The sequence below is a fragment of the Balaenoptera borealis genome (genome assembly GCF_965194805.1).
Source record: "Balaenoptera borealis genome assembly, chromosome: 2".
Classification (NCBI taxonomy): Eukaryota; Metazoa; Chordata; class Mammalia; order Artiodactyla; family Balaenopteridae; genus Balaenoptera; species Balaenoptera borealis.
In genome coordinates this window covers 95,337,684-95,351,662 of record NC_138867.1, presented here as the reverse complement: position 1 = coordinate 95,351,662, position 13,979 = coordinate 95,337,684, and the positions used below count along the sequence as shown (strand labels likewise).

Here is a 13,979-nt window from a genome sequence, read left to right as displayed (position 1 = left end):
TTTAAATTGTTACAAAGTGGAAAACCTTTATGCATTGCTTTTGTTTATACAGAATTACTGATGGGATGGAAGAAGCTTAAGTTGCTCAGATCTGAAGTCACCTCACTTTTGTTGAGGAATACATAGTAGACTTGTTGAAATCTAGGGTTTACAGGTCACTATCAGTAGAGGACCACTTATCAGATAATAACCAGTATCCCTAGGACTGTACAGATATTGCTCCATATTTAAAAATAATTTATGCCAAAAAATGCAGTCATCCATACTCTAAATAGTTAAAGGGCCAACAGGAGATGCCATAATTTTACAAAAGTACAGAAGCAAAAATTAAAAATGAATGACTTTCATTTTAATATAAGACAAGATATACTCTTACCAATGAGGTTGTATTCTACTCTTGAAACAAACATATATTACCCATAGGTAAGGAAAAATGATAGCGTTCAGTTTGTGTTGTATCTTTATGTACAGATATTAAATGGTAGATAGGGTAACTTTTTAAATGCTAAGCAAATCAATTACTTTATTATAAAGTTGGAGATACTGAGAAACTAGCTGGTACTGACAAAAAGCTAAGACACCATGATGTAACACTGTTATTTGCCTGCCTTCAACCAAAAGGATAAAGCCATTTAAACTTCATCCCAGAGTTTATCGTGACATCCAAAACAATAAATCCTCAGGTCCTTAGCACCTCCTCAAAAAGCAGAAGGATAGGGGATCGGAATCAAGATGGTGGAGTAGTAGGGCATGGAACTCACCTCTTCCCACAAATACATCAAGAATACATGTACAAATGGAACATTTCTCACAGAACACCTACTGAACACTAGCAGAAGACCTCAAACATCTGAAAGGACAAGAAAGATCTCCAAGTAATGGGGTAGCATGAAAGGGGCTGTGCAATTTAGGAAGCGGAGCTGAAATCTTTGCCCACGGCTGTGCAAACTGCAGATTCACACCTCCGCAGCTGGCTTTGTAAATGCAGTGCCTGTGGAACATCTGAACAGACAACTGGTGCTCCCACGGCTGGGATGGGTCTGGCCTTAGCAGCTGTGGGCTTTGTGGGCACATACACATGGGGGCTGGGCTGGGCCAGGGTCTGAGATGCCTCCATAGCTCCCACAGCGGGTCCAGGTGCGTGACGACTGCAGTCCTGGGACCTGACTTTAGCGGACCTGTGCTGGTGGCTTTGTGAAAAACAAAGACTGAGAAGCACCAGGGTTGATAGTCAGCATACCCATGGTTACAGAGGGGCCAAGGGCAGTGTTAACAACAGTGTGCTTTGTGAGCCTGCACAATGGATGAAAGGTGACATAGCGGAGTACACTCACAGGTGAACAGGCCCAGTAGAGGAATACTCAGTGGCTTCTCTCCCTGTGGGAGCACTCCAATCCCGCCTACCTCACACTGCATATCAGAAATGCAGCTCAGAAATGGAGCTGGGGGCTTCTACTGCAACAAATAGGGAGCAGACCCTGCCCTGGACAGGTGACAGCCACAGAGCAAAGAGGAGGCCCTGCTCAATATCCAGGGCAGGCTCTGGTCACCACGACATCAGTCACACCTCCTATCAAGGGGATAACGGCCAGAATACACTGAGGAAAGACGTGGCAGGCATCCATACTAAAAACAGCCTTCACACCAAAAAATATTAATGAGTTTACATGCAGGCTACACAGGGACATTCCCACATAAAAATAGTCCTCCAAGACCACAGTAGATAATTGTTCTTCCTAAACTCATAGAGCAACAGAAATATAAGTAAAATGAAAGCAGAGAAACCAGTCCCAATTAAAAGGTCGAGATAATTCCCCTGAAAGAACGAACAATGAAACAGATCTCTTCAGTCTAATAGTCATCGAGTTCAAAAAGGAGATAATGAAAAATTTGAAGGAATTAAGAAAGGCTATTGACAGAAATGCAGATTACTGTAAAAAGGAACTAGAAACTATAAGGAGGAGCCAAGAAAAATTAGAGAATTCATTTGAAGAAACAAAAGCTGAACTAAAGGCTATGAATAGCAGAATGAATAATACAGAAGAACAAATTAGTGATCTAGAAGATAGAATAATGGAAATCACCCAATCAGGAGAGCAGACAGAAACCCAAATGAAAACAGAAAGAAAGCAGTATAGGAGACCTACGGGATAACATAAAGCATGCCAATCTAAACATAATAGAGATCCCAGAAAGAGAATAGAGAATTGAAAATGTATTTGAAGAAATTATGGCTGAAAACTTCCCAAAACTAAAGAAGGAAACAGATATCCAGATACAGGCAGCACAGAGGGTCCTGAACAAGATAAACCCAAATAGACCTACACCAAGACATACTATAATAAAAATGGCAAAAGTTAAAGAGGATTCTAAAGGCAGCAAGAGAAAAACAAAGAATTAATTGCAAGGGAACCCCCATAAGGCTATTAGCGGATTTCTCTACAGAAATGATGTGGGCCAGAAGGGAGTAACAAGATATATTCAAAGTCCTAAAAGGGAAAAATCTGCAACCTAGGATACTCTACCCAGCAAGATTATCATTTAGAATAGAGGGAGAAATAAAGAATTTTTTAGACAAGTAGAAACAAAGAATACAGCAATACTAAACCTACCCTAAAGAAAATACGGAAAGGTTTTCTCTAAATAGAAAAGTAGCAAGAATCTGTAGAAAAGAGAAAATCACAATTGGAAAGTAAATCACTTAAATAAGACAGTACACAGATTAAAAAAATCAAAAAAATTCTGTGAAAGCAATAACCACAATGAACAGAAAAAGGATGAAAAGGAAGATGCAAAATAGGACATCAAAATCATAAAATGTGGGGGAAGAGAATAAGAAAATGTAGATTTTTTTTTCTAGAATGTGTTTGAGCCTATGACTACCAGTATAAAGCCAGTAGATATAGGAAGGGGTTATCATACTTAACAAACACAGCAACCACAAATCAAAAACATACAATAGCTTCACAAAAACCAAAAAGAAGAGAACATAAGCATAATACAAAAGAAAATCATCAAACTACAAAAGGAAAAACAAAAAGAAAAAGAAAGGGACAAAGAAGAAATATAAAATCAATGGAAAAACAAGATTAAAATGGCAATAAATACATATCTATCAATAATTACCTTAAATGTCAATGGACTAAATGCTCCAATCAAAAGACACAGAGTGGTAGGCTGGATAAAAAAACAAGATCCTACAATATGCTGCCTACAAGAGACACACTTTAGGGCAAAGTGCAGATAAATTAAAAGTGAGGGGGTGGAAAAAGATATTTCATGTAAATGGAAAGGACAAGAAAGTGGGGGGTCACAATGCTTATATCAGACAAAATAGACTTTAAAACAAAGGCTATAAAGAAAGATAAAGAAGGACATTATATAATGATAAAAGGAAATACAAGGAGAGAATATTACACTTGTCAATATATATGCACCCAATATATGTACACCCAAATACATAAAACAAATACTAACAGACATAAAGGGAGAAATTGACAGGAATACAATAATAGTAGGAGACTTTAACACCCCACTCACATCAAAAGATAGATTTTCAAGAGAGAAAATCAATTAGGCAACAGAGATCTTAAATGATACAACATAACAGTTAGACTTAATTAGGACATTACATCCAAAAAAAGCAGAATACACATTCTTTACAAGTGCACATGGAACATTCTCTAGGATTGACCACATACTTGGGCACAAAACAAGCCTCAACAAATTGAAGAGTACAGAAATGATTTCAAGTATCTTTTCTGACCACAATGGCATGAAACTAGAAATCAACCACAGAAAAGAAATGAGAAAAAAAACAATTACATGGAGACTAAACATCATGCTACTATAAAGCCAATGGGTCAATGATGAAATCAAAGAAGAAATTAAAAAATACATTGAGGCAAATGACAATGAAAACGCAACCATACAAAATCTATGGCATGCAGCAAAGGCAATTCTTAGAGGGAAGTTCATAGTAATACAGGCCTTCCTTAAGAAACAAGAAAAATCTCAAACAATCTAACCCGTCTAAAAGAATTATAAAAAGAATAATAAACAAAACCTAAAGTCAGCAGAAGGAAGGAGATAATAAAGATCAGCGAGGAAGTAAATAAAATAGAGATTAAAAAACAATAGAAAAAATTAATAAAACCAAGAGCTCGTTCTTTGAAAGGGTAAGCAAAATTTACAAACCTCTGGCTAGGCTCACCATGAAGAAAGACAGATGACCCAAATAAATAAATAAAATAAGAAATCAAAGAGGAGAAATCACAACAGATACAGTAGAAATACAAAAAAAATAAGAGAATACTATGAACAATTATATGCCAACAAATTTGACAACCTCAAAAAAATGAACAACTTTCTAGAAACATATAGCCCACCAAAACTGAATCAAGAAGAAATAGATAACTTGAACAGACCAATTGCTAGAAATGAAATCGAATCAGTAATAAAAAAACTCCCTACAGGGCTTCCCTGGTGGCGCAGTGGTTGAGAGTCCGCCTGCCAATGCAAGGGACACAGGTTCGAGCCCTGGTCTGGGAAGATCCCACATGCCGTGGAGCAACTGGGCCCATGAGCCATAACCACTGAGCCTGCACGTCTGGAGCCTGTGCTCCACAACAAGAGAGGCCGCGACAGTGAGAGGCCCGTGCACCGCAGTGAAGAGTGGCCCCCGCTTGCCGCAACTAGAGAAAGCCCTCGCACAGAAACGAAGACCCAACACAGCCAAAAATAAATAAATAAATAAAAATTAAAAAAAAAAAAAAAAAAAACTCCCTACAAACAGAAGTCCAGGACCAGATAGCTTCACTGGGAAATTCTACCAAACATACAAAGAAAAACTTATACTGATTCCTCTCAAACTCTTCCAAAAGATTGAAGATGAAGGAATACTCCCAAAGACATTCTATGAAGCCACGATCACCCTGACGCCAAAACCAGACAAAGATACTAACAACAAAGAAAATTACAGGCCAGTATCTTTGATGAATATAGATGCAAAAATTCTGAACAAAATATTAGCAAAGCGAATCCAACAGCACATAAGAAATGCCATACACCAAGACCAAGTGGGATTCAACCCAGGTTCACAAGGATGGTTCAACACACACAAATCAATCAATGTGATACACCACATCAACAAAAGAAAAGATAAAAACCACACGATCATCTCAACAAATGCAGAAAAAACATTTGATAAAATTTAACATCTATTCATGATAAAAACCCTTATGAAAGTGGGTATAGAGGGAACATATCTCAACATAAAAGCTATTTATGACAAACCCACAGCCAGTATAATAAACAATGGTGAAAAGCTGAAAGCCTTCCTGCTAAAATCTGGAACAAGACAAGGATGCCCACTCTCACCACTTCTCTTCAACACTGTAGTGGAAGTCCTAGCCACAGCAATCAGACAAGAAAAAGAAATAAAATGTATTCAGTTTTGTAGGGAAGAGGTAAAATTGTCATTTTGCAGATGACATGATAATATACATAGAAAACCCTAAAGACTCCACACAAAAACTACTAAAACTGATAAACTAATTCAGCAAGGTAGCAGGATACAAGATTAACATACAGAAATTGGTTGCATTTCTTTACACTAATAATGAAATATAAGAAAGGGAATGCAAACTAACAATCTCTTTTAAAATTGCACCCAAAAAAATTCTTAGGAATAAATCCCACCAAGGACATGAAAGACTTATATGCTGAGAACTACACAGCATTAATACAGGAAATTAAAGATGATTCAAAGAAATGGAAAGCTATCCCATGCTCTTGGATTGAAAGAATTAATACTATTAAAATGAGCATACTACCCAAAGCAATCTACAGATTCAATGTGATCCCTATTAAATTACCCATGACATTTTTCACAGAAATAGAACAAATAATTCTAAAATTTATATGGAACCATAAAAGACCCAGAATTGCCAAAGCAATCCTGAGGAAAAAGAACAAAGCTGGAGGCATAAACCTCCCAGACTTAAGATGATACTACAAGGCTATAGTAATCAAAACAGCAAGGTACTGGCAAAAAAACAGACATACAGATAAATGGAACATAATAGAGAGCCCAGAAATAAACCTGCACACCTATAAATGATTAATCTTCAACAAAGGAGGCAAGAATATACAATGGAGAAAAGACAGTCTCTTCAGCAAGAGGTGTTGCAAAAGTTAGACAGCCCCATGTAAATCAATGAAGTTAGGACCCACCCTCACACTATACACAAAAATAAACTCAAAATGGCTCAAAGACCTAAAATATAAGACAAGACACCATAAAACTCCTAGAAGAGAACATAGGCAAAACATTTTCTGACATAAATTGTACCAATGTTTTCTTGGGTCAGCCTTCCAAGGTGAAAGAAATAAAAACAAAAATAAACAAATGAACCTAATCAAACTTACAAGCCATTGCACAGCAAAGGAAACTATAAACAAAATGAAAAAACCTACGGAATGGGAGAAAATATTTGAAAATGATGTGACCAACAAGGGCTTAATCTCCAAAATATACAAACAGCTCATACAACTCAACAACAAAAAACCAAACAACCCAATCAAAAAATTGGCAGAAGACCTAAATAGACATTTCTCCAAAGAAGACATACAGATGGCCAATAGGCACATGAAAAAGATGCTCAACATCACTAATTATTAGAGAAATGCAAATCAAAGCTACAATGAGGTACCACCTCACACTGGTCAGAATGGCCATTATTAAAAAGTCTACAAATAACAAATGGTGCAGAGGGTGTGGAGAAAAGGGAACCCTCCTACATTGTTGGTGGGAATGTAAGTTGGTGCAGCCACTATGGAAAACAGTATGGAAGTTCCTCAGAAAACTAAAAATAGAGTTGCCATATGATCCAGCAATCCCACTCCTGGGCATATATCCAGACAAAACTATAATTCAAAAAGATACAAGTACCCCTATGTTCATAGCAGCACTATTTACAATAGCCAAGACATGGAAAAAACCTAAATGTCCATCGACAGATGAATGGATAAAGAAGATGTGGTGTATGTGTATATATATATATATATATATATATATATATATATACACACACACACACACACACACACACACACACACAATGGAATACTACTAAGCCATAAAGAAGAATGAAATAATGCCATTTGCAGCAACATGGATGGACCTAGAGATTATCATACTAAGCAAAGTGAGTCAGAAAGAAAAAGACAAGTACCATATGATATCACATGTGGAATCTAAGATACCACACAAATCAACATACCTACAAAACAAAAACCGACTCACAGACATAGAGAACAAACTTTTGGTTGCCAAGGGGGGTGGGATAGGGGAGGGAAGAATTGGGAGTTTGGGATTAGTAGAGGCAAACAATTATATATAGGATCGGTAAACAACAAGATTATACTGTATAACATAGGGAACTATACTATATTCAATATCCTGTGACAAACCATAAAGGAAAAAGAATATATACTATGTATAACTGAGTCACTGTGCTGTACAGAAGAAATTAATAGAACATTGTAAAACAACTATATTTCAATAACATTTTTTAAAAAAGAGAAAGGATAGAAGAATAAGGAAAAAGTAAGTAATTACAACCTTAATAGTTTTCTCTTGAAGGGTAATGAGGGACCTTGTCTATTAGGCAATCCTATGATCTTAGGTTTTTAAAATAATACCCAGGGGAAAGGAAGAGATCTTTGTCTCTTAAGCTCTAATATTAGTTAGGTCTTGGTAAAAGAAAAATTTCTACTTGACTTGTTTGATCTATCACAATGGAATTCTTGTTCAGGCATTTCAGTATATAAAGTCCACTTGTTTTAGTATTTTCATAATAATCTATGTATAGCATTGTAAACACACCTAAAACTCATTTAAAAAGCTTTGCATGACTGTCTTGGATTTACAATTTACATTTCAGGCAAGAGAAGTTATTTTTTGATAAGACCATTTGTTTCTCTCTTAGAAATATTCTGGAAAACTCTCTCTCCTCATGGTTTAACAATATATTTCTGCCAAGACCATGGCAGAAATGTCCTAAATCTTATTGTCCTTGGCTCCCAAAAATATAACTCATGACATAAATTAAGCTATTTAAAAATTTTAAATTACATTTTAATCTTGAGTTTTTACCAATGAAATGTGAACATCTAAGATGATCCTATGAAATAATTCATTAGCTTTATGAAGAAATAATGCAGTGCTAATTTCTTTACGTCTACATTTTTGAAATAGGAAAGCTTTGTAGGTATTAGCATTCAGATCAACTGTATTTTACTTCAAAGTGAAAAAAAACACATAAAGGTATAAATTCTATCAAAATTTCCTAAACACAAGAACAAGAAAATTGAAATATAAAAGAACACAAAGAATCATAGTACTTCCGAGACAATACACAAGATGATTCAGGGATGACCCTGTGCTCTCCCAGGAGTATTGTGAATTGCGTTTCTTTTTCACAATTTATTAAAGGCCAGAGAAACACAGAGAGATGACTCATGAGAAATGTGACAATGTGTATTTTACCTAAACATGCATTGCAAAAGTCCAGGGGAGAATAGGCAGGAAAAAGAAAGAAAAAAAAAAAAAGCAAAAAGCAAAAAAAAAGCCTGAAATTTAAAAAAAGTCATATCTAGCTTAGACAATCCCAAAGTGACAAACTGGTATTTAAACTTCCTGATATCAAAAGCAAAAAAAAAAAAAAAAAAAAGAAAAAAATTGTCTGACAAAAGAGAAACACTGTTCATCTAAAGGAAACTAACCTTTTATATAGACTCTGAAAAAAACTTATGTTTTAGGAAACTATATTTGTCAGCCATTCTCTGTAATAGTTTCTAGGTAACTGCAATACATAGGCTCTTCATCCCCAGGAAATTTACATGGGATATAACCAATTCCCAGAAGCTCACCCCCAGAAGACTGCTCTGTGGCCTGACTCTGTGGGAATTTACTTGGCCGATGGATAGAGACAACGCAACTCTACACAGTATTTCAATTAGGTTAGTCAAAGAGCACTCAATTTCTCTATATGCAAATAAACAATTTTTGATCGGGTCAATTAAGAAATGTCTGTTCCTTAAAAGGGAGATAGAATGGAGCTCCTCAGCCTAAGGACAGAGGGACTGTTTTCACCGTGAGGTTAGAGGACAGCAGTGAAGTCATTGTAAATTTCGATGCATATAACATTTTTGTGTCCATATAGATTAAAAGTGGCTTATAAAATATTTTCTAAAAATAAATTAAGATCACCAGTGACACCTAAGCAAGGAAGTAGTTCAATGAACTAAATATAAAATTTGTGCCGTCAGATGAGATTTTGCAGGAGCTGTTCTTGAGACATTAAGGACAGAGAAAAAAATGAAGGAAAGATAAAAGTACTACAAGATCCAGGCAAGGTTAACCTCAAACTTGGCTCTGATCCGTGGCAAATGAAGAGGTTTGCATAAACCCTGAGTCATACCTGATTCAAGAATAAAAGGGGGGTATCTTGCCAAAAAGCAACACCAAGGAAATTGTTTCTAAGAAGCATAAGGGGAAAGACTCTGCAATTACCAGTTCTGTGTTTATAAATAGCATCATTCATGTCCCTTGTGGGCTTGTTATGGGCCCTCCAAAAATACATCCATGCAAATTTTATTTCCCAAAGCATTATACTATATAATAAAATGCTATCTTTTGAGGAAAAAGGAAGTGATCCAAGGGTAAACATAAAGGACCATACCAATTATAATGAAAAAAAATCACTAAAATTCACAAAACTGTACTTTTCTTTTACAAGCAAATAATGTTAAATTATGACCCCAAATTATATTTTCCATGAATGGTCATCTTGTTACTACTGTAACCTTAAAATTAGTCCCCAGGTTTTATTTTCACATCTAGCTCTTCAGTGCTACTAAGTGGGAGAAGAATGTTCCCACTCTATGTATGTCATGGGCACTCAGTCCTTCCAGCTAGTTCTGACTCTTGGAACAATCTTCCTAGGCAGCTGCTACAAGGGTACACGCTGCCCTGGCCACCATTCAAAGGCCCTCGCATGGGGAGTCTGTTCCTCTCCTGCCAACTTGGGGGTGGACACAATGAAGGCGTTGGGCAGAGATGCCTAACTTCAGACATTCTGGGAATTTCCTGACTAAGGAGCTTCCAGTACTAGTTCACATCTTTCTGTAGGCAGGAACCAAACAAGCAACAGGATAATGCTCTTTGCTGTAATCCAACGATAAAAAGAAGGTAAGGAATGGAGAGAACCTAGGTCACTAAAAGTGGTGCATCTGGCTTAGACATTTCAAAGTTCACACCACATTATAATAAATTTTAGACAATTTGCTAGCCTTTCATTTTCAGACATCTAAAACAAATGATACACACCAGCCCTGGCCACATCGTAGTGTGAGGGGCAAGGAACATGTCTGAGCCTGCTAGGTGTCCCAGAAGAGTGACATATCACCACAGGCAGCAAACCTCACTCAAGAGAGCCCCAAGATCTGGTCTCCCACCCCCAGCCTCATGCCACTTTTCCTCTTTACTCTGTACACTCCTGGCCTGGTGGCCTTACATCAACGTACCAAGCTCCTCCTTGCCTCACTCTCTTCAAATAAACTATTTCCTCTTCCTGGAATGACCTTCCTTCCCCCCACTTTGCCTGGCTACCTACCTTTCCCACGTCAGTTTAAAAGTCAACTTTCCAGGAATTTATTTCTCTTAGTAGATCCCATTCTTCTCCCTCAGTCCCCACAAATCTGATCAGAAATCTTACTTCCTCACATACTTGTCACAAATGTAAATAACAATCATTTGTTAATAAAAAGTAGGCATTCCCCTGTAAGCTCCATGAAGGCAGGACAGAGACAGTTCGTCCCTTTTCTGCTATATCCTCAGTTGCTAGGCCAGCACCATAATCGGCACTCAACAAGTATTTGTTAAAATGATAAATATTATCTAATTATATAATTGGAAAAAAAATGTAATTCTTCAACCGTTCAACACATTGCAAGATAGTTATTATGGTCCACATTTTACAGATGAGAGAAGTACATTTCAGAGAAGAGGATTTCACTCAAGTTCACATGGCTAATAGGAAATGGCAGAACTCAGACTTAAACAAAGAACTTCTGACCTTGAAGCTGAAGCTCTAAGATCAGATTTGCTCATCAAATTAGCACATAGCCCACAAAGAGCATTCTAACAGCACTCTGTCCTCAATGGAGCTTCACAATGAAGAGAATTAGGATGAGAACTGTTGATGTTCTCTGCGAACAGAGGACTGACTTATTTATGCTGCCTTCCTGATGTTTGGAAATTGAAGTAGTGTACTATGACTTATGCACATGGATGGAATGGTCTAAAGTACTTTCTTGAGTGTTCATCAAAGAGACAAAGTGAAAAGACACTTACCATAATTCCAGTGAGCAAACAGACTCCTTTCCCACAGTATGTGTTAGGTACCATGTCACCATAACCAATGGAGAGAAAAGTTATTGATATCAACCACATTGCTCCAAGGAAGTTGCTAGTAACATCCTGTTGATCATGGTACCTGAAAAATAGCAAACAAAGCCAGTCCTTCGTAATTAATCTAGAGTAGGGCTGCCAAGGGCAGTTTGATTCAATACAGTGAATTTACTAAGTAGCGTCTATAACATGCTCTATTTAGAGGTTTTCAAAGCTCATTATTATAAATAAAATTGGGGTTCTACCTAAGCAATCTGAAAGACATCAGAATTTCTCAACTTTAAAAATAATCTGAAAGAGAAACTGTAAAATACGAAAATTGCTTTTCTCACTGGTTTAAGTTGATTAACGCACATTTATCTTTGAATCCTGCTTTGGCCTTGCTCACATCTCATCCTTCCTTGATGCCCACTGATGTGCCCAACTTGTGGAACAATATGCAGTGCCCCGATCTCCCTCCTCACCTTTGTACCAAAAGGAGCCACGGTGTTCCCTTTGCTACCTTTATTTCTTAATGGGTCAACTCCTAGTCATCTTTCAAAATAAGTTCAGGTGGGAGCCTCTTCTGTCTACGCTCCTCCCAGCCCATTTCTGGGGCTCAGTATCCCATATATTCCTCCATCACAGGACTACATTGTAGCTGTCTACCTGGAGGTCCTGTACTAGCCATCCTCCTTGAAGATGGAAAATGTACCTTTGATTGCATAATCCATGCCCAGAACTGGAGCTTAATATAAGTTATTACCTCACCAGATACACACAAAGAGTTTATAGTCAAAAAGAGGGAGAGGGATGCAGTTTATCCTCATTATTCTATGAAATGTCAAATTTTTCTAATGAGAAGAAGGATTTTTATATCAGAAACAGATATAAAATTTTGCTTGAATTATCAGTGTTAAACGGTAACCCTGGCCCATCGTGGGGCACTATTATCCACCATGCATACAACTGTGAGGCCATGCAAGTTGTTACTTTAGAGAAACTTGCCCTGGATGCATGCTCTGTGTAGTCATGGGGCAGAGTAGCCCTCCTCCATGGCAGTCACACCCCAGACTCTCTCTGGTCACTAGAGACGTTCCTTGCTCTTCATCCAACTTCTGTAAGGACCACCCTTTCTTCCCAGCTCTCAGATACCACTGGGGATGGCTTTCCCTTCCTTATTTCTTGCTCTCCAAAGCGTGCTGATAATCCCCTAGCTTGCACTCACTCAGTCCTGCCTTTCAGCTCGACGACATGTCTGTGTAGCCAGAGCTGTGGAGGCAAGGAGGCTGCCCCATGACCCGAGCCCCAGGATTGATCCCATATACAACCTCCATTGGGCCAGTGCATTCTCTTTTTTTTTTTTTTTTCTTTCTTTCTGTTCTTCAGATCATTCCAAGGCTTCTGTATCTATAGCCCAAAGTGCAGGAAGTTTATAGAGTATAAGCTTTCCTCTGCAGTATCATACCTCTGAAGGGGAGACCGTGGATCTTGCCTCTGTATTTGGATACAGAAAGGCCTATGCTTAACACTTTGGTACCTTTGTTTTCTAACAAAGAAGAGAGAACTAAGAAATGGTATTTTTTGCTACTTTGGTCTAGGGAAAGAGAAACCTCTGCCTGGAGTGAGTGGAACCCCCGAGTAAGGAAGAGTGACGGCATCACCGTATCTTCAAAGAGAAAATGGAAGGGCACGCACACAGGCAGCCAGCCCTGTTGAGGGGCATCCTGTGATTCTCTGGTGGTGGGAGGGCAGCAACCTCCACCATTCTACCTCAGGGAACTGCCACCATGACTTAGATGCAGAGTCCCCTCTTCCCAGGATGGCTGGGTGGAGAGGCTGTCATTGCCAAAAGGAAGGTCAAGATGTACTCATATTACTCAGCCATAAAAAAGAATGAAATAATGCCATTTGCAGCAACATGGATGGTCCTAGAGATTCTCATACTAAGTGAAGTAAGTCAGACAGAGGAAGACAAATATCATATGATATCACTTATATGTGGAATCTAAGAAAAAGATACAAATGAACTTATTTACAAAAATACCAGACTCAGACATAGAAAACAAATTTATGGTTAACAAAGGGGAGGGGTAAATTAAGAGTTTGGGATGAACAGATATACACTAATATACATAAAATAAATAAACAACAAGGACCTATTGTATAGTACAGGGAACTATATTCAATATCTTGTAATAACCTATAATGGAAAAGAATCTGAAAAAGAATCTATATATGTATATATATATCTGAAAAGTATATCTATCTGAATCACTTTGCTGTACACCTGAAACTAACACAACATTTTAAATCAACTATAATTTAAAAAGAAGATCAATTCCTAGCTTTTAAGGAAGCCAGATGAGTGCAATTCCTCTGAGAAACTCTGTTAAATAACATGCACATAGGATTAGGGTGATGCGATCCGTGCTGTAGTTCAGCTACAACATGGGCTACCAGGCTCTGTGGACTGCTCGGGGAGCCTGCTATGCCTGTGTGATGAGGCTTCCATGGGGCCATG

At 37.7% G+C, this 13,979-nt stretch overlaps 1 protein-coding gene across 8 annotated transcripts in view; it reads right to left on the bottom strand.

Moving 5' to 3' along the window:
- KCNN2 (potassium calcium-activated channel subfamily N member 2) overlaps nt 1-13,979 on the bottom strand; it is a 333,031-nt gene that overhangs the window by 33,770 nt on the left and 285,282 nt on the right. For all 8 annotated transcript variants that reach the window (XR_014239446.1, XM_082376209.1, XM_082376210.1 and 5 more), the window contains one exon: nt 11,420-11,561. Coding sequence is in view for 7 of the 8 variants with exons in the window: in XM_082376209.1 (XP_082232335.1) it covers nt 11,420-11,561 (142 nt within the window). In the remaining variant the exon portion in view is untranslated. The remainder of the gene's footprint in view (nt 1-11,419; nt 11,562-13,979) is intronic.